General features: G+C 40.2%; 1 protein-coding gene across 1 annotated transcript in view; it reads right to left on the reverse strand.

Moving 5' to 3' along the window:
• Window positions 1–23390, reverse strand: part of GXYLT1 (glucoside xylosyltransferase 1) — a gene marked incomplete at its 5' end in the record, with an annotated part of 72132 nt that overhangs the window by 16305 nt on the left and 32437 nt on the right. Inside the window, 5 exons of the mRNA XM_081330621.1 lie at window positions 266–438; window positions 1366–1489; window positions 6574–6825; window positions 12974–13099; window positions 16345–16519. Coding sequence (XP_081186747.1) covers window positions 266–438; window positions 1366–1489; window positions 6574–6825; window positions 12974–13099; window positions 16345–16519 — 850 coding nt within the window. The remainder of the gene's footprint in view (window positions 1–265; window positions 439–1365; window positions 1490–6573; window positions 6826–12973; window positions 13100–16344; window positions 16520–23390) is intronic.

The raw sequence follows: 23390 nt of genomic DNA on the forward strand, positions 1-23390 counted from the left end.
GTTCAGTGTCTCACTGAAATCAATACTGTGATTATGTCACTTCTGCCCTTCTGTATAGGCCAAAGCTTTACTTCTTTCAAAGTCTATTTTATTCTTGAATATTTCAGAACAGATTCTGGAGTGTGCACTTTCAATGTCTTTATTTTAAAAAATGAAATAAATAAAATTTATTGTATAACATGGTTATAGATTTATTGGAAGGCTTGAGGTAAAGTTCTCAGAATTATTTTTAATTTTAAAAGTTCAGATTAAAATGTTTACTTACATTTTTAATTGCGTCATAAACAGCACGAAATGTTGGCTGCTTATCATCATGGTAAACTCCTCTATTTCCATGAAGAATGAATATTCCTTCCTTTTCTGCCTCCTGGCAATTGCTCCCATAAATACAATGGTCAGGCCGATAGTTCCATTGGCAAGGAAAAATAAAAAGGCTTTCTATAGTGAACAACAAAAAATCCTCCATTATAATGTTTCGAGGCAAACTGTTCATTGAAGGACTTAGGTTATCACGTTCAAGCCCTTATTAAATAGAAAAATCAAAATTAAACTATATCTAACAGATTGCTGTCCAGACTTCACCTGAATATATACAACAAAGTGAAACTTACACCCTCATTTGATAACTGGTTCAACTGTTGAAATGTGTTACCATTACAAAACTTTCCCTAACATTGAACTGAAATGTCTTCCTCCAACTTAATACCATTATTCTGTGTCTAGCACTATAGGATATTAAAGAAAATGTAATGGCTTTCCTCTGTACTAATTGAAGAGAGCTTTATTTCCTTGTGTCAGTCATTTTCTTTTAAAGCAAAAAACACCCTGCCTCCTTGAGGTTTTTATAGGACTTAAGTGTCTAATCCCCTAACCATTCTTCTTGCTCTTCTTTTTACTTGTCTGTTTGTCTAAACTCAACACAGTAACAAGGTGAGGTGCAACAGAACTTTTCCCAATTATTTGGATTTGAAAAATATAATTCCCAATTATACTTTTATTAATGTAGTGGCCTGCCTTCCCCTAATAATGCAGTTCCCAATCACTGTTACAACTTTTATAAAACTTTAAATCATGTGACTTACTATGTGACCTGCTATTTCGGCCAAAACAAATAGCGACTTATGAGGCAGCCAACACAAGCAAGTTCTTGCTTGCGTGTCAACTATCAGAAGAGCACCAGGACAAGATTTTTGCTTCAAAATGCATTGAATACTGAATTTGACAAGTTTTGAAGCAGTCAAGAGCCGAGGTATGACTGTATATGATTAGCATGGGAGCACTTTAAAACAGAGTACATTTGTATAACACAAATAGCAATATCATTTTAAGATTAAAATTAAAATTGCATTTTTAAAAGCAACTTACCAGGATTATGAAAAAACATAATGTTCAAAAGATCCTGATCACCCCATGTTATATTCAACTTGTATTTTTTCAGTAGCGGCATGAGAATTTCTTCCCAACGTAATTGTACTGATGTCATATCATTCTTCAAAATCAAAATACCAGAATTAGAAGTAAGAGGATCTAGATCCTACTTTTTATGATAAAATATATGCTTCTTTTTTTTTAATTGAAAAGTTTTAACATACAATTTTTCTTTAAACCCCCCCTCCCCCTCCCTTCACCCTCCCCCCCTACCTCTCCCCCCTCCCCCCCTCCCCCCCCGACTTCCCAGAGCTAAATACAAGGTATATATAAAAAAAAACCAATCATAAACAATCATATACTAACAACTATAAACTCTAAAATCCATCACTCTCTAGCTTATATAGGATAAAACAAAGCTTAGTAATATTAAATATATATATAAAAAAAACTAAAAGAAAAAAAGAAGAAAAAAGAAAGAAGACTTATTCAAATGCTACATAAAACTTCTTAACCCTATACTTATTCTGGATAAACTCAATCCATTTTCTCCATTCCATAATATAGCGTTCTTGCGAGTGATCTTTCAAATAGGCCGAAATCTTCGCCATCTCTGCCAGGTCGGAAACCTTTAAAGTCCACTCTTCTATAGACGGCAATTCCTCTTTCTTCCAATACTGACCTATCAAGAGTCTTGCTGCCGTAATTAAATTCAACATCAACTTAGTGTCCACAACTGTAGCATCTGTAATTATTCCCAACAAAAAAAGTTGCGGACAAAACTTTATCCTCTGTTTAAAAATCTTCTGCATGTTCCACCAAACTTTTATCCAAAAGGCCTTAACCTTTTTACATGTCCACCATATTAAACTACAAACTTCTATAAAAACAAGAAATATACACAAGGCTCAATATAAAGTACTTTCCAAAAATGAGTAAGAAAGTATAGGCAAAACCAGAGATTTATGTGTTTTAATGTTGTCTATCAACACACAAAACATTTCTAGACTAAACAAAATAATGTTCAGCTAACCTCAAATACCTAAATTTGAAAATGGCACACATGAGTCTAAAGAATAGTTTCAATTTTCAAATACAAGGTTAAAACCTGGCTTTTCCTATTGCTTTTTCTTTCTTTAATAAAATCTTTCAAGGTACAAATTACACATGGAATCCAAAAGCATGCTAGAAGGCACCTGAAAGTCATATTTTCAGTTCAAACATTTTAAAATTAAAAATTGGAAAGGGTAGTAGATGTTGTATTTCCGCACCCTGATTTGGAGTTTATATAAAGAGTAAAAAACTAGACTACAGTTTTTTACATTGGAATGAATGTAATGAATTCTTTTGCAGTAATAGAGCTCCGACTGCCACATTGCTGGCATCAGCTTGAATTACAAAGGGCTCCCCTGGGCAGGTGTGCTTTAGAACCGGTTCAGCAGCAAATAGTCTTTTTAAATTCTCAAAAGCTGTTTGGCAGCTCGTAGTCCAAGCTAGTGGTTGGCCCAGTCATGGCTTCCCTCCTCCTTTGCCTGTTTTTAGTAGTTCTGTAAGGGGCAGGGCAATCTCAGCAAAGGAGGAATGAATTGATGTTAGAAGTTGGCAAAACCTAGGAAACTCTGGAGCTGTTTGCGAGTCTTTGGGGGTTGCCATTCAATTATAGCTTTCACTTTGGCTGGGTCCATTTCAATGCCCTCATTGGAAATTCTGTAGCCAAGATAATCTAATTGTGTTTGGTGAAATTCACATTTTGACAATTTGACATAAAGCTTGGCATTCAATAGTTTAACACTTCTCTCACCAGTCTTATATAGTCAGTCATATTCGTGCTGTATATCAGGATGTCATCAAGGTACACCAGAACCTCTTTGTATAAATTATCGTGTAGGACCTCATTAATCAACTGCATAAATACAACTGGGGTCCCCTGCAGTCCAAATGGCATGACTTTGAACTGGTAACTTCCCAAGGGGCAGTTGAAGGCAGTTTTCCACTCATCTCCCTCCTTTATTCTCACCTGGTAATATGCTTCTCTCAGGTCTAGTTTAGTGAAGACACTCCCCTTTGCTAGGTGGGTCAGTAAGTCCTTCAGGAGGGGGGTATTCTCCACACTCACTGCGTTCAGACCTTTGTAATCAACACAGAGACGGAGAGACCCATCTTTATCTTCTTTAAACAACACAGGGGCTCCCACTGCTGACTTGGCTCATTCAATGAATCCACTCGCTAGGTTTGTATCCACGTATCGTTGCATCTCCTCCATTTCAAGGGGGGACATAGCATACATTCTTGGTCATGGAAGTTTGGCCCCTGGCAACAGTTCAATGGAACAATCATTGGGCCATTGAGGAGGCAAGATATTGCATTATTTCTCACTGAATGCCTCGGCTAGCTCCCGATACTCACTGGGGATGAGCAGCTCGCCTGGTGGCTGTGAGGCAGCCATGTGCGCACACTCATTGGGTGGGCTAAAATTCCCTGTAACATTTGTCAGCCATGTGCGCACACTCATTGGGTGGGCTAAAATTCCCTGTAACATTTGTTGAATTAATGGGAGGCTTGGGCCCTATAGGTAGTCTCACAGTTCTTATTCCTTTCTCCCACCAGATAAATGGCTTCCATTTGTCCAACCAGGCTAATCCTAGGATCACAGCCTCAGTCATTTTTGGAGCCACTAGAAAATGAATGAACTCCCAGTGCTCACCTATTTCTAGGCATAGAGGCTCTGTTAATTGCGTGACTAAAGTCCCTCCCATCAGGGAGCCATCGGCTTGCTCAAACCTCATAGGTTTGGAGAACATTTTTGCTCGTATGTCCAATTTTATGGCAAATGGCAAAATAATGATGCATCGGGATCATCCAGAATCAACTAGCACTTTTAAATCTACCTGCATACCCGACTTAGGGATTATGAGCTTGGCAGGTAGTGAGAAAGGTGTGACGTGTCAGCTCACCATCAGGTCGTTCTCTCCGTCGTTGCTTTCGAAAGAGGGTAGAGTGGGGGTAGATCCAGCCTGAGTCTCTGCATCCTGCTGTGTGGGGGATGTGACTTGGGCAACAGGTTCCTGTGTGATCTGCTTGGATTTCTCTCTCATTGGCTGCTGTGCAGGTTTCTTTCTTGCTGCTGTTGGGGGTAGGGGACTGGGCAGTTCGCTGCTCGATGTCCCTGCTGTCTACATCAGAAGAACTTGATTGGCAGGCCTGCAGGTGGCCTGGGTCTTTCAGCAGCTGCAGCAGTTGGAGATCCTCGGGGTGGTGGTTGCTGTTTGGGTTGCTCTGGCCTCGGCTCAGCTTCAGGTGGGGGAGGTTTCTTATAGTGGGCAAGCTAAATGTCTAGTTTTACCGTCGCCTGGTACCATGCATGCAGCTCATCAGGTACCGTTCAATAGATTGAGGCCCAAGAGAGGTGGTCGTCCAACCCTTCCCTGAAATGATGGACTATGGATTGCTCAGGCCACCTCTCTATCTGACCGGCTATCTTACGAAACTCTCATACATACTCCAGGGCAGGCTGGCCAGCTTGCTTTTATCTTATGGATTTGTTCTTCTGCTTTGAGGGCAATGGATGGGTCCTCAAAACTTTCTCTCAGTCCTAGGAGGAAGAGGTGGGGGTCCTCCAATTCAGGGGCTTGCTCATTGTATAAATTAATCAGCCATTCAGATGCTTCTCCCTCTAGACTGGACACAATCATGTCAACCATAGCGGCTGGGTCTGGGTATGAGAGCGCACTTGGTTGAGAAAAAAAATCAGTTTCTCTGGGTTCCCATCGAAGGTTGCTCTGAAAGGTGGATCAAACACTGGCTGCTGGGCTCCCCACTGTGACAGTTCCCCCCACCCACCCCAGTTGCTGCTGGTCCCATCCTGACTGCTGCTGCATGCCCAGGGGTTGCACATTCAGGGGCTGTGGCCATGCCCCCTGCTGTAGTTGTAATATCTGCAGTTGAAACCTTGTAGGTTTCCAGGGGTCTCCCAAAGACAGCTGCCTGGGTGGGGGCTGTTGTTGAACTTCCTGCTGCTGGTTAGCATAGAGTTGCAGTGCCCTCTGCTGCTGTAGACCCCTCAATGGTTGCTGGATGGATGGGATTGCTGCTGGTTCTCTCTCATTTGCGGGCCCCTCAGCAGTTGCTGTATGTTCGGGGGCAATGACCAATCTCCTTGCTGTGGTCGTCCTCCCACCAGCTGCTGATCTCCTGGCTTCTGCACCACCCCAAGCTGTTGCAAGGCCTCTATTAGCTGTGGCAAGCTCAGAGGTTGCTGACCTGTGGGGGCTGCCAAACTCCCCATTGCTGCAGAGGCCTCAGACTGGGGTTCTCTCTGTAGGACTGGAGGCCCTGGCAGGGGAAGACAGGGTCTGGAAGGCTGTCTGATCTGCAATGTAGGGGCTGTAGGCTCCTCTCAGTAGTAGATTTCTGTTTCTCATCTCTAGCTTTTCAAATCTTTCCAGTGACTCACCCGAACCTTCAGCGGCAGACGATCTGGTAGCTCTCCACCGGTCTGCTTTTGAAACCTTTGAGGGTGGCAAGGTAGTCTCAAGGCGTCTGGAGTCTCTACTGGGCTGGGCCTGCTCTGAGGGCCAGATAAGCTCTCCTAGCTAGGAGACCTGCCAAAGTTTTTCTTCCCCATTTGTTATCTGTTGCTTCCCCCCTGGGATAGCAGCCGCTGCTGGGTTGCTAGCTTCAAGCAGTTTCTCTTTTCCCATGATGAAATCTTCTCTTGAATCTCTGCCAGCTCCCCTCAAGTCTGGAGAGAGCAGCTGCGGTTCAAGACCCCAAAATAGTTTAAAAAGCTTTAGATTTTGGCTTAATGTCATGGTTCTGACAAATGCAGTACTTCAAAAAACTTCAAGGCATTGTTTACCTTAAAGAATCTTTTAATATAGTTGCATAGCTTCAGCACGTACATATTGGAAGCCAAAATCTGAATTCTCCTCCCCTGAACACATCGTATCAAGCACAATTCTTTTCCTTAATTAAACGTCATAAATCACATTCTCCAGTTAATTTAAAATGCAAACTTTCCCTCCTGTTTAACAACCGCCAAATTCTTATCTTCTCTTATTACAAACAGTCTTGAGATATATTCTCACTACTCCCCCCAGCATCCACTAATTCTAACTCTAAAAGTAATATACAAGTTAAAGGAAGGCTACATCTCCCTATGTTGTCAAGCAAGAACATCCAATGTTAGCAGCATTGACACCCTACCTTGAAATATTTTCTTCTAATGCGGGTCATGTTCATTAACATTACTCCAGAATTTATTCCAGTTTTTCCATAATATGGGTGCCTAGCAAAGCGATTATACCACCCAATACGAGGTTCTTCATGCTCTGGTGCCATAGCAGCAATCTGAGTAGAATTGAATTTTTTCAGGAAAGACCAGATATCATCAACAGGTCTTAACAGCAAGATGTCTGTGTCAACATACAATAGAGAATCCACATTACTGAGGATTAACTGTAAAAGAAAAAAAATTGAAACAAAATTAACATCAAACACTGACATTTAATAGCTATTGTAAAGGTTTTATTTATGATTATTGAACTACAAAAGTAGGCATTTAAACACCTCTTTTTTAAATTATCTATTTTTTATGCTGATGAACTGAAGAATAAAAGCACAAGATGATTCCCTACAGGCTGAATTTAATTTTTTAAAATCAGCTGCTACATTAGCATTCGATTATATTTTTGAAGCGTTTTCCTACTTTTAATACTGGAAGCTGTTAGAGCACCCTTATAAAAAAAGTTGCTTAATCTTTGTTTTCCATTCAATATAAGGCTCAAAAAAGACAGAGGCCAGACAAAGAAAGAGGAAAGCAAAAGTTACCAACATATTCCCCCTATGCACCCTCTCCCCCAATAGAATGGCAGGCCCGAAAAGAAGACAAAAGAGAATAGGCGAGGGGTTTGGGGTTCTGACAGAAATAACCAAACAAATCAATGTTATATTGTACATTAAAACATTTTGTGTCAGAATCCATTTATATCCCATTCATAAATCCCTATCTGTATGTTCTAAAATCTTACACCCCTCACTGGATTCTGCCATTCCCAAGGAGGAGAAGAGATGATGTTAATTGGCCATCCCTATCCATTTGATGTAAGGTTGTTTATTCAGCCTGCCTGGAGGCTGTCATCATACCAGGGGCATAACCTTTGAACTGAGAAGAGCAAGGAAAGGGGGCGGGAGAGATCTGGTTTGTATCTCCGATTAGAATCTGAAAGAGAGGAAGGAAATGTCGTAAAGGCATGGAAGATCCCTCTTCCCTTGAAAGGTTTTGACACCTGAACCTTAATTGATCTGGGACTGACCAAATTGACTGAGGGGAGGGGGTTTCACTCGGGGACACTTTAAAAGCATCAATCTGTAACACAGTTTCAGATCCTGTCTAGTTTTTCCACTGACAATCATGTTTTAGTAAAAGTTCCTTCTTGGACAATCCTGTCTCCAAGAGTTCTTCTTTCCTAAGATGTGGGTTGGGGTGGGTCCTGACATTATGCTCATGAAGCCCTGATTAATTTTATATTCTGATACAGGATAAATCTTCATTCATTTTATCCTCCCCGCAGCCTTAATAAAATAACTAGTTTTGATTGCTTACTTTTTTCAAATGGAATGTACTATAATAGTCCAAATGTAAATGCCCATGAGAAGGACTTTTCACTCAAGAAAAAGTAATTGTTGCATCAGATGAAACTATTAAAAGTCCTTGTGACCACAACTGTCAGTTGCTCTTTCAGCAGGAGCTGTGAATTTAGGAAAACCTTATTATGAATCTGTTCAGTACAGGGATCAGAACTCCATTCAGAACCAGAGATGAAATATCCCTTTCACCAGATAACTTTGAAATACCAGGCTACTCTGTATTTATTCTTCTCCTTCCTGGTCCTTACAGCCTCTAAGCAGTGCAACTGCAGAACTGTATCATCTGTATATCCTAAGGATACAGCACACCCAGATATTATCAAAGTAAAAAGGCTGATCAGTAAGCACACTGTACACAATGCAGTAATTACTAAAAGGCAACACAGATGTATCAAGAAGTCATAATGGATTCTACCCCACCCCATCTTTTTAAAACTTGTACAGGTAGTTCTCAACTTACAGCCATTCTTTTAGTGATTACTCAAAGTTACAATGGCACTAAAACAAGTTATGACCGGTTTTCACACTTATAACCGTTGCAGTATCCCCATGGTCACGTGAGCAAAATTCAAAAATTGGCAACTGGTTCATATTTATGACAGTTGCAGTGTCTTGGGGGTCATGTGATCACCTTTTGTTACCTTCTAACAAAGAAAGTCAATGGGGGAGCCAGATTCTCTTAACAATCATGTTACTAATTTAACAATTGCAGTGATTCACTTAACAACAGTGGAAAGAAAGGTCATAAAATTGGGCAAAATTCACCTAACAACTGAAAATTCACCTAACAAAGAAATTTTGGCTTTAATTGTGGTCATAGGTTAAGGACTACCTATAACCTCCTTAGATTGTGGCAAAGCTGTTGTTATTATCAAAATATCTGATAGAAATCCCACATTATTCTGGATAGCAATTAGGAAGTCAGTCTAAATTTAAAGAAATTCACAATATTTAGCATCAAACACAGAAAACATGGGGAAGATATGGTAGCACTGTCCATTTGGAAGGAGAGAGACAAAAATGGCAAGATTGTTTGAGAGAGTGTGAATATTATACAGAAAAAAATGAGTTGTGGGAAGGCATGTTGCAACTGAATGTTAGAAAAACCTTCCTAACATTCAGAGAAGTCTGATAGTGAAGCTAACTCACCAAGAGAAATGGTGAGTTCCCTTTCATTAGATGTGCTTAGGTACAGAATGCAAAGTATTTACTCAGAATACTTTAATTTGAATTTCTATATTGGGCAAAATTTTGGACTGAAAATCTAAATTGCTCTTCCCAACTCTATGATGTTATTTCGTTTAACATAAAATTTGTGCTAGTGATTCTATAATTGGCAAATATACTGAATACACAGATATGCTTCAAATTTCTGTTGGTTGGTAAGTAAAGTTGGTTTTACTTGGCTTATTAGAATCTTTAATTTTTTCATCACTTTATTCATTAGGGAGGAAACTGCAAGGAGGTACAACCCTACCAATCAGAATTCCAGTAATACTTCCAAGCCAAAGTACAATCATCTTTAGTGTGGAGTAACCGGAACATAATACTGAAACAGGAATTTCAGCCTACAAGTAATGACCTACCTCTTCATACTCAATCTGATTATACTTCAACTTGGTAGTGCTGCTTACTTTTGAAAGGGCAGAGCCAGTCCTCCACATTATTTTATTGTCATAATATGTCAAATAAATAACTGAAGAGATTAGGTTTTATGTTCATTCAAAGAGCAATAGCTTAACAAATAACTCACTTTTTTCTGGAAGCATATTTATTTATTACATTTATATGCTGCCCATCTCACTCTGAAAAATGACTCAGATGTCAGAACCCATTCCTATTTCATTTCTATCTATCCCCTATGACCCAAAATCAAATCTCACCTTTCCCTGGGTTCTATCATACTCCCAAGGGGGAGGGGGGAATGTGCCCCGGGCTTAATGCTTCTGTTTCTTCTATCTACAATTTAACCGTTTGCTTTCATTTATTTCCTCAGCTTCCTCTACCCGCTATAATGTAACATTTTGCTTTCCTGCGTTATATCTCTGTCTGAACTTCCTCTCCCTAAACTGTGAGCTAGAAAAAGGGAGTGAATAAGGAATGTAACCTCCTTGCCTGGTTTATTTCTACACTCTCAGAGGAAGGTGTGAAGAGCCGCCGACCATCGCTGTGTGAACTGGAGATGGGCCAATGTTATCTCTCCTTTTCCCACGTTGGACCTAACACCTGGGGATTGGCTGTCCCACACTGGCCGAACTATGGGGTGGGGTCTTACTTGGGGATACCTTAAGGTATTGCTATGCGTGGGAAATCTCAGATCCTGTCTATTATGCCTGTTATCAACTACTCTTAATAAAAGTTCCTGTTGGAAGAAATTGTTTCCAAGAGTTCTGCTTTCATAAGATGTGGAATTAACTTCTGGGTGGCGCTTCAGCGGCGTGGATGGTCGGATTTGACCGCCGGCCCTTCGATCCCGTTGAAGCGGTGGAATAGCCAACGATCAGCTGTTCTGCCGCTCGAAAACCCTTACCCTCAGGCAAAGAGGGGAGGGGAAGCTTCCAGGTAGGGGTAGAGCTCCCCTAGCACCCCAGAACATTTGTTCTGGGGCATGAAGGGTGAGAGTTCCCCCGAAGCCTGGGAATGCTCCAGATTGGAGGACTCTTCTGCTTTTGCAGAACAAGACACTGAATCCACTCCTGCCGGATCTGATTGTCATCTTGAGTGGCTGTAGCAGCAGAGCGGATGCAGGAGCTGTATAAATAGCAAGTACAAGGCTTTAACTCTGAAACTTAAACTCTCTTCCTGTTCCAACGATCATTTGAAAGAAGGGGAAGATGGCGCCTGTTTTTTTGTAACAAGAAGCGAAAGTGTTTTTCTTCAAAGTAAAATGACCGTTTGGATACTGAGTAGGAATATGTAAAATGGACTTTTAAAACTTTAAAAGAGCTAGCTAAAATTTGGAGGTGCTAAAAAGTCATTTTTAAGATTTGGTTATTCCACAGTTAAACTACAAAGTAACAAATGGACTAGAAAGTGAAAGTGTGTATTGAAAGTTATTAGCTGCAAAAATGGCCCCCCCAAACCGCATAGACCTGTTTTTAAAAGTGTGGAGGCATTGCTTGTTCAGCAATCTGGAACGCAGTTTTTGAAGTTACCCTCTGAAGCTGCTACATCTGTATTGACTTTAAAAGATTTACAATATGCTTTAAACGATGCTTTAAAAATTCAGTCTGAAAAAATATTTGAGAAGGTGGCAGAATTTATTGAAAAGGAAAGCAAGAAAATAAGGGAGGATACTTTGATGGCACTTCAAGTGTTTTCAGGCTGTATTGAGAACTTGGATGAACGTGTGGAAGAAATGAAATGAAACAAAATAATCTGATGCTGGAGGCTAAAATGGGTGAAATGGAGAATAAAATGGAAAAACTTGAAGATGAAAGTGATGATGCAATATAGATATATCGAATTCACCTTGAGGATCAGAGGTTTGAAAGAGAACCAGCAGGAAAATCTGGAAGAGATGTTGGTGGATGCTCTGGCGCCTATTTTGGGGTTTCAACCTGAAGATTTTTTTTGGAAGATAGACAAAGCATTCCGTGTTAATTCTTGTATTGCCATACAAAGGAAACTGCCAAGGGATGTGGTGACGTACTTTACAAAGAGAAAGATTAGAAATGAGATCATTCAAATTTTTTATAATAAAAGACTTAAAGTGGCTAATCAGGAGGTTTTGATTCTGAAAGAGATTCCTCCAAGAATTTTGATAAAAAGGAAAGATATTTTTTTTCTGGCAGATGAATTAAAGAAACAACAGCTTCGGTTTAGGTGGGAGGTACCAACGGACATTGTGGTGAATTATGCTGGAGAAAGATATTGTCTTAACACAGTCTGGAAGGCACGTGATTTTTATTCTAATGTATTGAAAGCAGGCTTACCGTCATCCTCAGAAGTTAAAAAGGAAAGGAAGAAGGAGAGCGACAGCTATAAGAAATAGTTTCGGAAGCTGTGCAATTTTTGGTTTTATTAAAAGAACCTAAGACTCAAAGAATGATTCGGGCTGCGTCTAGATGCAAGGAATAATAATAACAATAACAGTAGAGATTAAAGTCAAGCGTATATAAGGAAGACATTGATAGAAATAAGATTTAGAAATGGAACTTGTTAAAGATCGTAGGATAATCAAGACTAATAATGGTGGACATTTGGGGATGGTATTTACAGTAGATCTTAAAAATTAATGTATGTATTTAAATTGTTAGCTTAAATGTTGGAGATGTGGTGGTGATGATGCAATGTATTATTATGTATGGTGGAATTGTAAAAGATTACAATTTTAAAAGTTAAAGTAATTTGGTGGAATATGTAAGATTTTTAAGAAAAAGATAAGTTTTTTTTCTTTTTATAATTATTTTTGTAGGGTATTACTATAGACTGTATTATTATAGAAACTAAATTTAATAACTATAGTAAATTGTTGGTAGTGTTATATTGGAAGAAGGCTGATTGGTTTACTATAGAAGAATGGATTTTGAAAGTTTTGAATTAGGTAGAAATGGTAGAATTTCGAATATGTGAAGAATATTTGTAACGGAGATATATTGTGATGTTTAAGGAGAGTTAAAGTGCGATTGGATTTAAAGTGTAATTATAGTTAGTTAGTATATTTTAGATTAAGATTGTTAGAAATAATACCCTGTATTCAGCTTTGGGAAGTCGGGGTGGGTGGGTGTGGGGGAGGTAGGGGTACTGGGTGGGTTAGGGTATGGGTTAGGGTTAGGGGGGATGGGGTTTATGTCTAAAAATGTACTTTAAAACTTTTCAATAAAAAAAATAAGATGTGGAATTGAAGTGGGTCCTGACATCAGGGCAGTTCTTTAAATGTATAGATTTAATAAAATAGCTTTTCACTTATGACTCGAATTATTAATTTTGCTTAACAACTACCATTGCTACTTACTGGTAGGAAAAGTCTTTGAGAAGCACAGGGCTTGAATAATTTCTTCCATTCTGCTGCATTCTCAGTTGGAAATGAGATGGGGTAGAGAGTATAATTAAATTTTTCATTATATGCCAAATTATCAAGCTGAAAAACAACAACATATTTTAGTATTTTTGTATCAAAAGCAAGATTAACCAATTTCTAACTACTCTATTTCTCACTTTGGTTATTAAACAGTATGTTTTCAAGTGTATAAAATTAAATTAAGATTTGTGAAAGAATAGATAATACTAACAATTGCTTCCCTATTTTATTGGATTTATATGCTACCTTTCTAAAACAAATGTACTCATATTTTACAAAGAGGATGAAAATATCTTGCATCAGTCACTACTTGAAATTCATGAAAAACACATAGAAAAACAAATCAACATAAAATGTATTTTAAATGCAAATAACTTGTGTTTTAGAAAACGGTGTTTAAAAAAACTCTTTATGCAAATAGTTGGGAATACCAAATAACCAAACGCAAAACTTATCACAAATGCATTTTCTATGAAAAGCACCTTGCCTGTTTTTCAATTTCATACAAGACAGCTAGCATGTGTACTGTATATTTAAGGTAAAAAATATGTACAGTTCAGCAGGATACTAATGTTGCCAAACTCAGGTTGTATCAGAGGATAACTGAGACAAATGCAATTCATAGGATAAACATTTCTTTATATTTAAGGCAAGTCAAGAATTCACAATCTCCTGGTTTTTAGACCAGCATCTTAAGCACTACACCAAACTGGCTCTACGTTTTATATAAATTTAAGAGGCTATGTATAAGACTACACTTCTATCATGGTGTAAATATTAAAATATGTTGTATTTTATAAAGGTAGTCCTTAACTTATGACCACAACTGAGCTCATAATTTCTGTTGCTAAGAATAGAATAGAATAGAATAGAATAGAATAGAATAGAATAGAATAGAATAGAATAGAATAGAATAGAATAGAATAGAATAGAATAGAATAGAATAGAATAGAATAGAATAGAATAGAATAGAATAGAATAGAATAGGAGCTGGAAGGGACCTTGGAGGTCTTCTAGTGCAGCCCCCCGCTCAAGCAGGAGAAGCTATACCATCTCAAACAAGTGATTGTCTAGTCTCTTTTTAAAAATCTCCAGTGATGGCACGCCCACAATTTCTGAGGGCAAGCTATTCCACTGGTTAATTGTTCTCACTGTCAGGACGTTTCTCCTTAATTCCAGGTTGCTTCTCTCTTTGATCAGTTTCCAACCATTGTTTCTTGTCCTGCCCTCTGGTGCTTTGGAGAATAATGTGATCCCTTCTTCTTCGTTGCAGCCCCTCAAATACTGGAATATTGCTATCATGTCCCCACTATTTCTTCTTTTCTGTAGACTAGCCAAACCCAAGTCCCACAGCTGTTCTTCGTATGTTTTAGTCTCGAGGCCTTTGATCATCTTAGTTGCTCTTCTCTGATTTTTTTTCAAACTCTCATCATCTTTTTTGTGATATTGTGACCAAAATTGGCTTCAGTATTCCTGTGATCTTACTAGGGTTTTATAAAGTGGTACTAATGCCTCATGTGATCTTGATTCTATGCCTGTTTATACAACCCAAGATTGTATTAGCTTTTTTGGCTGCTGCTGTACACTGCTGGATCATGGTTAAGTGATTGTACACTAGGACTCCAAGGTCCCTCTCACAGTTACTGTTTTCAAACCAGGTCTTGCCCAATCTGTATTTGTACCTTTGGTTTTCCCTGCCTAAATGCAAAACTTTGCTTTTCTCCATGTTGAAACTCATTTTGTTGGATAGGGCCCATTGTTCAAGTTTGTCAAGATCTTTTTGGATCCTTAGTTTGTCTTCTGGGATGTTGGCTACTCCTGTGAGTTTAGTGTCATGTGCAAATTTGATGAGTTCCTTTTCAATTCCCTCATCTCAGTCATTTATGAAGATAATGAAGAGTACTGGGCCTAAGACGGAACCTTGTGGTATCCCGCTGCTTACTTCTCTCCATGTGGATGTAGTGCCACTGAGAACTACTCATTGAGTATGGCTTGCCAGCCTGCTACAGATCCATCTTGTGGTGAAGTTGTCTATTACACCATTTTTCTTGCATACCAAGGAGTAGGTTGTGATCTACTTTATCAAATGCCTTACTGAAGTCTAAGTATACTATGTCCACAGTATTCCACTGGTCTGTTTAGTCACTTTGCTGAAGAATGAAATAAGATTGGTTTGACATGGTTTTTAACAAACCCGTACTAGTTATAACTTTGTTTGCTTCTAGTTGTTCTCAGATCTATTTTTTTATTATCTTTTCTAGGAACTTCTCAGGTATTGATGTTAAACTGATTAGTCTGTAGTTTCCTGGGTCCATTTTTTCCCCTTTCTAGAAGATGGGAACCACATCAGCCCTTTTCCAATCCTCAGGTACTTCCCTGGTGCTCCAGGATTTTTGAAAGATGTGGTGCAATGGTTCTGATAACATCTGCCAGGTCCTTCAGAACTCTGGGATATAATGTGTCAGGCCCCGGTGATTTATATTCGTCAAAGTTGGACAGGTGTTCTCTTGTCATTTTCTTGCTTATTTTAATTTTTGTTTGTAATTTGTCCTTTGCAGTGTTTTTTTGGTATGTTGGGCTATAGTTTCTTTTTGTGTGAAGACTGATGCAAAGTATGAGTTAAGAAGAAAGAGAAATAGTTGTTAGTGAATTTTACCTCATTTTTCTTGCCAAAGTTAAGTGAATCACTGCAGTTGCTAGTTAGTAACACAGTTGTTAAGTGAATCTGGCTTCCCCATTGACTCTGCTTGTAAGAAAGTCACAAACAGTCATTATCTGACCCCGGGACACTGTAACTGTCATAAATGGGAGTTGCCAAGTGTTTGAATTGTGATCACATGACCATGGGGATGTTACAATAGTTTTAAGTGTGAAAAATGGTGATGAGTCACTTTTTTCAGTGCTGTTGTAACTTTGAATGGTCACTAAAACAACTGTTGTAAGTCAAAGACCATCTGTACTGGATAGCCTGAACATCTTCTATAACAATTTCTAATTACTCATTTTCTTTTCAACTTTAGAGTTCAAAGAACTGGAGACCATGCAATTGCTGAATACTAGCTCCACTTATGATTGAGAAGGTAGTAGGGGTTCAACACATCCACCAGAAGGTCACACTATACCAAAATTACATGCTTTTTGCTCTTGGAAATATATTGTTTTCCAGTTATAAAGTAAAAAAAAAATACTTCACAGAATATAGATCTTGGCAGATTTAGATACTGAAAGCAGGCAGACTTAAGTTTAATGGAAAAATATAAAAAAGTTAGCTTAATCCAAGCATACATTCTTTTATGAATACTTACTATTTCTCTGAAGTCACTGTGTAATGATTCCTCAGCAAAAATATGAAACTGAAGACTTTTGATGCTGAAAATAATAGCTGATTTCAACATAGTAACAGTTTCGTCCAATCTTTCACCACAGGCTACCACTGCCAAATGCATCCTCTCAGAAACCTGAGGCTTTGGAAAATCATATCTGATGCAAAAAATACAATAAACATTTCCATGGAGACAATATTAAATGTAAATATTCTATATTACATTTGAAACAAAGATTCTTTGTTCAAGTTAGTCATTAATATTACTTAACCTTATCACAATTTGAGAAAAAGTAGTTATGACAATCAAGAGAATGACAAGGATGTATTTCCTACCTGTTATTAAAGTTTTTAAGTCACTTTTTTGTAGTTTTAATTCTAAATATAAAATAAAAATATATTTTCTTACCTTATCTGCTCATAAACTTTTATTTAAAAAAGCAACTTATTTTTGTCAAAGAACGTTTTCTTTTAATAAACACATTTGGTTGAGAATGCAGCCCACTTTTCCATCTTGCAAAAATTTTAATATTTTCTTATATTATTCCTCACTAGCTTTCATTACTATGTTCTTTACAGCCTATACCAGGGGTCAGCAACCCGAAACAGCAAAAGAGCCACTCGGAACCGGTTCCGTCATACACACAAAAAAGTGGGAGCCGCAAAATGTGTGCGCGCATGTGGGCACGCACGTGCATGCGCAGAACAAGCAAAAACATACACCACCCTGACGCCCGCACCGCATCCTGAGCTGCACGCACCTGTCGCTGCCCAGTGCCGCCAGCTTACGGGGGGGAGGGACGGACTCGCAGGCCGAGTAAGGAAATGGCCTTTCAGAGGATCCCGCCCAGCCTCCCTCAGAGGCAACGGGCCCTTCCCCGGCCAAAGGAAGCCTCGCGAGCGTCTCCTGCAGCGCGGCTCCGAGCCGTGAGGCACCTGTGCGACGGCGGCGATGGGTCTCCCTGGCAACAGGCACTGGGTTGCGGCAGCGCCTTCAGCCCGGGCGCCGCCAGAGCCACCCGAGCGCCTTGCCCCTCTCCTGGGACCTCCAAACCTCTGCGTTTGATGAACGCAGCAGCTCTCCAAACGTGGAGGCGGAGGTTTGGAGAGCTGCACAGCTCTCCAAACCACCGCCGTTTGCAGAGCTGCTGCATTCCTCCGTGTTTGAAAGAAACATGGACGAACGCAGCAGCTGTGCAAATGGGACAGTGGCAGTTTGGAGAGTGCGCGCGCACCTCTCCAAACCGGCACCGCCAGTTTGGAGGTCTGCCGTGTTCGTCAAACATGAACGAACGCGGCAGCTGTACGAACGGGACGGCGGCGGTTTGGAGTGTGCGCGCACCTCTCCAAACCTCTACCGCAGGGAGCAGTTCTGCGAACGGGGCAGGGACGGTTTGGAGAGCTGCGCACGCAGCTCTCCAAACCGCCGCCGCCTGTTTGGAGAGCTGCTGCCTTCGTCAAACATGGACAAAGGCAGCATCTCTGCAAACCGGGCAGTGGAGGTTTGGAGAGCTGCGCGCGCAGCTCCCCAAACCTCCGCCGGTGGAGGACTGGGAGCCGCAGGAGATGGCTTAAAGAGCCGCATGCAGCTCTGGAGCCGCAGATTGCCGACCCGTGGCCTATACCTAACAATGTCATTTTCTGCTCCTAACTTAAATGCTTTGCTTTAAAGGAAATAAATCAAGAAGCAAATGCAAAATCAATTGCAATACTACTAGCCAGAAAAAAATTGTCAATGTACACACTGTAGACACATGAATCTTTTGTAATACCGGTATCAAAATAAATTCAAATAAATATCAAAATGTTTCAGACAATAGTTTATTAACCTTAAGATGTAAATAGTAAATATATAATTAGGTGCTATTAAATTGAGTAGATATATCATCAATTGAAAGGTAGTCGAATTCCAGTACCAAAATTTCACTAGTATGTGAATACCATAAGAGAGTCCTGGATGCAATCTATCAGTTCAATACTAGATACTTCATTCTTTTTAAACTTAATTTATTCTTGAAACTTTAATGAATACCTCACCATGTATTTTACAGATTAGAATGTTTTAAGAATTAATTTCTAGCATCTTCTATTTATACACATAAGAATAGGGGTATAAAAATAGTTCAAATACTTTTTCTTTTAAAAATTTGACTGCTTAACTGTTGCATTGAATTGAATTCAAATATAAAGTACTCTGTCTTGTGGTAAAATGTTAATTCAGTTCCTGAGTTATCTAGATAGCTCCCAAGCTGTTGACATTAAGGGAGCTACTGAAGACTTGGCTGTATCTCCCAGACTTTGGGGTAGATTTATGGTGTAACTCATTATATGGCTTCTTTGTTCATATATCTTCATGGTGTTTATTTTTGTATTGTTCTCATCTTTTTTAATTGTAAGCTGTCCAAAGATTCAGGCAGCCTTCCTTCAAACTGCTAAATGAATGAATGTGTCAGGACCCACTTCAACTCCACGTCTTAAGTAAGCAGAACTCTTGGAAACAATTTCTTCCAATAGGAAATTTTAGTAAGAGTAGTTGATAGCAGGCATAACAGACAGGATCTGAGATTTCCTGCACAGCGCAGTAGATTATAGTATTCCCCAAGCAAGACCCCACCCCATAGATCGACCACCCGATGGGAGATGGCCAATCCCCAAGTGTTAAGTCCGTTTTGGGAATCGGGGAGATGACATTGGCCCGTCTCCAGCTCACGCAGCGAGGGTCAGCAGCTTCTTCACACCTTCCTCTGAGAGCATAGACATAAACCAGGCACTGAGGTTGCATTACTTATTTACTCCTTTGTTCTAACTGACAGTTTAAAGAGTTCAGAGAGAGATAATGCAGGAAACAAGTTGTTACATTTCAGTGGGCAGGTTGAGGATACAGACCCAATAAACAAAGTAAAGGATTACGTTGTAGCGAATAGAGGAAGTGAAAGTAATAACCCTGCAGGCACATCCCCCCCTCCCCCTTGGGAGTATGGCAGAAACCAGGGAAAGGTGGGATTTGTTTTTAGATCAGAGGATAGAAATGAAATGAAATAGGAATAGGTTCTGACATCATGAAATCCCTTTAGCTTGATAATAAATCTTAGAGAGCATGAAACCATGGTTCCTTAGAGGAAAAGGTTACAAAGAATGCAGTAAAGAACAGGATCCAACCAAACTTACTCTCATGAAAGAGCTTTGTAACTCATGTAGTTTCTGGCTTTTCGGTTAGTCTTGGCCCAACTCTGCTAGAATCAGATTTTAAAGACAAAATAAAATGCTGCTCCTTTTTACTGGTTTTATTGTTTTGTGAGCTGTCCAGAAATGTGGTTCCAATGTGTGTGTGTGGGAGGTATGTACTGTATGTATGTATGTATGTAACAGGACAAACAGGAAACCCTAGCAGCAACACAACTTATACATACTGTTTTAAGTGTACTTGAACACTGTTGGTTACCCTTAAATAGATAAACATCTGAGATACAGTGAAACCTTTTGGGTTTTTTTCTGAAAGGAACATTTTTGGCTTCCAATATCCCTGTATTCCTGCCAGCATGATGCAAGATATCATCAATATGTTGACGATATCTGGCTTTACATCTTCCACCAAAGCGATACCACAGAGATTCTGTCTTAGTGTCTGGAGGTTGTGGGGATTGGATGGGGAAGATCTGGCTTCAAATGAATCCTAGCAACACTGAGTGGCTTTGGGTATTACACTTTCTTCCAAGGATTTTCCATCTTTAGTTCTGTTTGGGGGGCCACACTACCTCAAGCAGAAACACTGCACAATTTGGGGTTCCATCTGGACCCCAAGCTCCTGTTCAATTAAAAGGCAGCAGCTGGGGGAGGGGGCTTTCCACAATTTTCTGCCAATTTGACTCTTTCTTAAACAGCAAGGCCCTTCTCACAGCAGTTCATGCCTTAGTCATGTCCCAAATGGACTTTTGCCATATACTTTATATGGAACTACCCTTGAACAGAATCCAGAAGTTATAGCTAGTAGATAACAATTCAGCAGTTATGTACCTTCCTTAATCAGTGTGCATTACACCTTTGTTCTGTGAGCTGCATTGGCTGTCAGTATGTTTCTGGTGCTGGTTGTAAGCTTCATGGCTTAATCCAGGTATATGAGAGACTGCCTCTCAGGAGGGATTGACCAATCCTATTAGATCTAAAAGGAAATGAATTCTCTGGGTTTGATTTTTAAGGAGTGCCAATTGATGGGGGCCAGGAAAAGAACCCTTTCTGTTGTGGTGCCCACATTTTGAAATATCATTTCCACTGGCCCTGATCCTGTTGTCCTTTTGCAACAGTTACAGACATGATTTTGTCACGGGGCATGGGAATCAGCATGGGTGAGTCTGTGCAATGATTGTGCTGATTTGTTATTGGTGAATTTTTTTTACCCCATTATGTTGTTGTTTCTGGTTTTCATGCTGTTTTAAATATTATCTGCCCAGATCTATTCCTCACGACTCTGTTAGAGCAAGGAAGAAAATAAAGGATGTATGTATGACACAACTAAACCACAGTTCCACTATTAAGCACCCAATGTTATATAATTAACCAGAAGTCATATTGTGCGAATCACAGATTAATATGATGTCCAAAGTGGCCTATAAATATGAGTGTTGAAATAATCGTCATATCCCTAAAATAAGGACACATCATAATAAGCCAGAGTAATTTTAATGCTACTACAATATTTCTGAAACTTACAAATCTTTAGTATTCCACTAACCAAAAATGGTGACATTCTATAGAAAAATATAGTTCTGAGTTTTGTCTATTAGTTTTGCTTCAAGCACATTCATTACATTTACAGCTAAAGACTTTGTATACTTATCAACAGGTACACCTCATTTGCTTTTAAAAAACTTTTGTTCCTATGTAAGCATGTACAGAATTACAGCTTCAAAGCCAAACTACATAGTATGCTGCATGATTTTTTTTCAAAACTGAGGAAAGAATTCAAATACCATTTATTAGTCAAATCTCTATTTGTTTTCATGACCAGCCCAGACAACTGTCCACTCTCATTTGGGGATGAAACAAGGAATTATGTCAGAATCCAATTATATTTCATTTCTATCTTCTCAGATTTAAAAACCAATCCTCCCTTATCTCCTGGATTCCGTCATACTAAAAAAAGGGGAGGGGGTATGTATGGGGGTTTTACTACTTTCACTTCCTGTCTTCACTACAAAGTAACCTTTTGTTGATTCACTTCGAGAGGCTAACCATAACAATTTAGCCATCTGCCTTTCATCCTATGCCTCTCTGAAACTCTTCTCTTCACCGACAGCGAGGGAAAAGGGGAGGGGGAAAGAGAAGAGGATTGAATGATCGTGCCGAGGGATCCAGACTGATGTTATTTTTCCTGAAGCAACACCTAGAAATCTGCTGGTTTGGATCACCTGGAAGAACTGCGGGTGGGGAGGAGCTGCTTGGAAACACTTTAAAACATTAAATGGTGGGGAGGGGGATCCCCCAGATCCTGTCTAGCATACCTTCAGTCAGTCTCTCTTAATAAAGATTCCTGTTGGAAGAAACAGCTTCCAAGAGTTCTGTTTTCTTAAGATGTAGACTGAAGTGGGTCCTTACATATTATTTATTTTCTTATTCTAATTATAATGCAATATGAGTCTTTTAGAAGCTGGGTACTAATACTGGGAGTTTTTCCATAGGCAGACAAGGAATAAGCAATGCCCTAGTCTCAGATTTGGGCTTTAAAAATCCAGATAAACACAAAATGAGAGCAAAGATAGATTGTTACCATTTCAGTCTAAAAACTCAACGTGAACAGGAAATAGAAATGAGACACAGATGTAATGTATCACAGGGAAAAGAGAAAAAAAGAGTTGTCCAGCTCTGCCAGGGCTAATGTTTTCCTGTTCTATGCTAAGCTTGTAAGCCGCCCTGAGTCTTCGGAGAAGGGCGGGATATAAATGGAATTTTAAAAAAAAAATTATACCTCTTTCTGTTGATGTCCTACCAATGGGAAGAAAACAAAGGATTCTATTTTTTCCTCAAAAAACGTATTTCACTATCTTAAATTTTGACTAAAGGTGTCAGCAGCAAATTTTCAATTAAAAAATTAAACAGTCACATAATTAGAAGTATAATTACATACCGTATATACTTGAGTATAAGCCGACTCGAGTATAAGCCGAGACCCCCAATTTCACCCCCCAAAACTGGAAAAAGTTATTGACTCGAGTATAAGCCGATCCGCCGTTCTGCAAGCCTCCGCCGCCGGCGGAGGCTGGATCCGCGCTCTGCAAGCCTCTGCCACCAGCAGAGGCTTGATCCGCCATTTTGCAAGCCTGAATACACAGGAATACCCTGTGTGGCCGCAGCTCTCGGGGAAGCCCTGGCTGTCCGCTTCCTCGCTCCACGCTGCATTCGGGGCCCGCGCATTCCCCGGGCAAATCGCGGCGCCCAGCAGGCGAGGAAACACGCCCGCTCCAGTCGCCCCCCCCTTCCCTCAGGAGACGCGAAGCAAGTGACCGCCCGGAGCTTACCGAGGACTTGCGCGCGGCCGAGGCTTCGGTGCTTCCAGGATCGCGCGCACCTCTCCCAAGCGGTCGCCGTCCGGAGACCTGCCGAAGTTTGGGGAGGTTTGGGGAGGTGCGCGCGCACCTCCCCAAACGTCGGCAGGTCTCCGGACCTCCGCGCCCTGCCTGCCTGCTTCTTTCCGCTGCGGAAAGAAGCAGCCTGCCTGCTTCTTTCCGCAGCGGAAAGAAGCAGGCAGGCAGGGCGCGGAGGTCCGGAGACCTGCCGACGTTTGGGGAGGTTTGCGCGCGCACCTCCCCAAACCTCCCCAAACTTCGGCAGGTCTCTGGACGGCGGTGGCTTGGGAGAGGTGCGCACGATCCCGGAAGCACCAAAGCCTCGGCCGCGCACAAGTCCTCGGTAAGTTTTTTTGTTGACTGGAGTATAAGCCGAAGTGGAATTTTTTCAGCCCAAAAAGTGGGCTGAAAAATTCGGCTTATACTCAAGTATATACGGTAATTAAATATATTGCAGACTTTATTGCTT

This window comes from Vipera berus (genome assembly GCF_964194415.1).
Source record: "Vipera berus genome assembly, chromosome: 6".
Lineage (NCBI taxonomy): Eukaryota > Metazoa > Chordata > Lepidosauria > Squamata > Viperidae > Vipera > Vipera berus.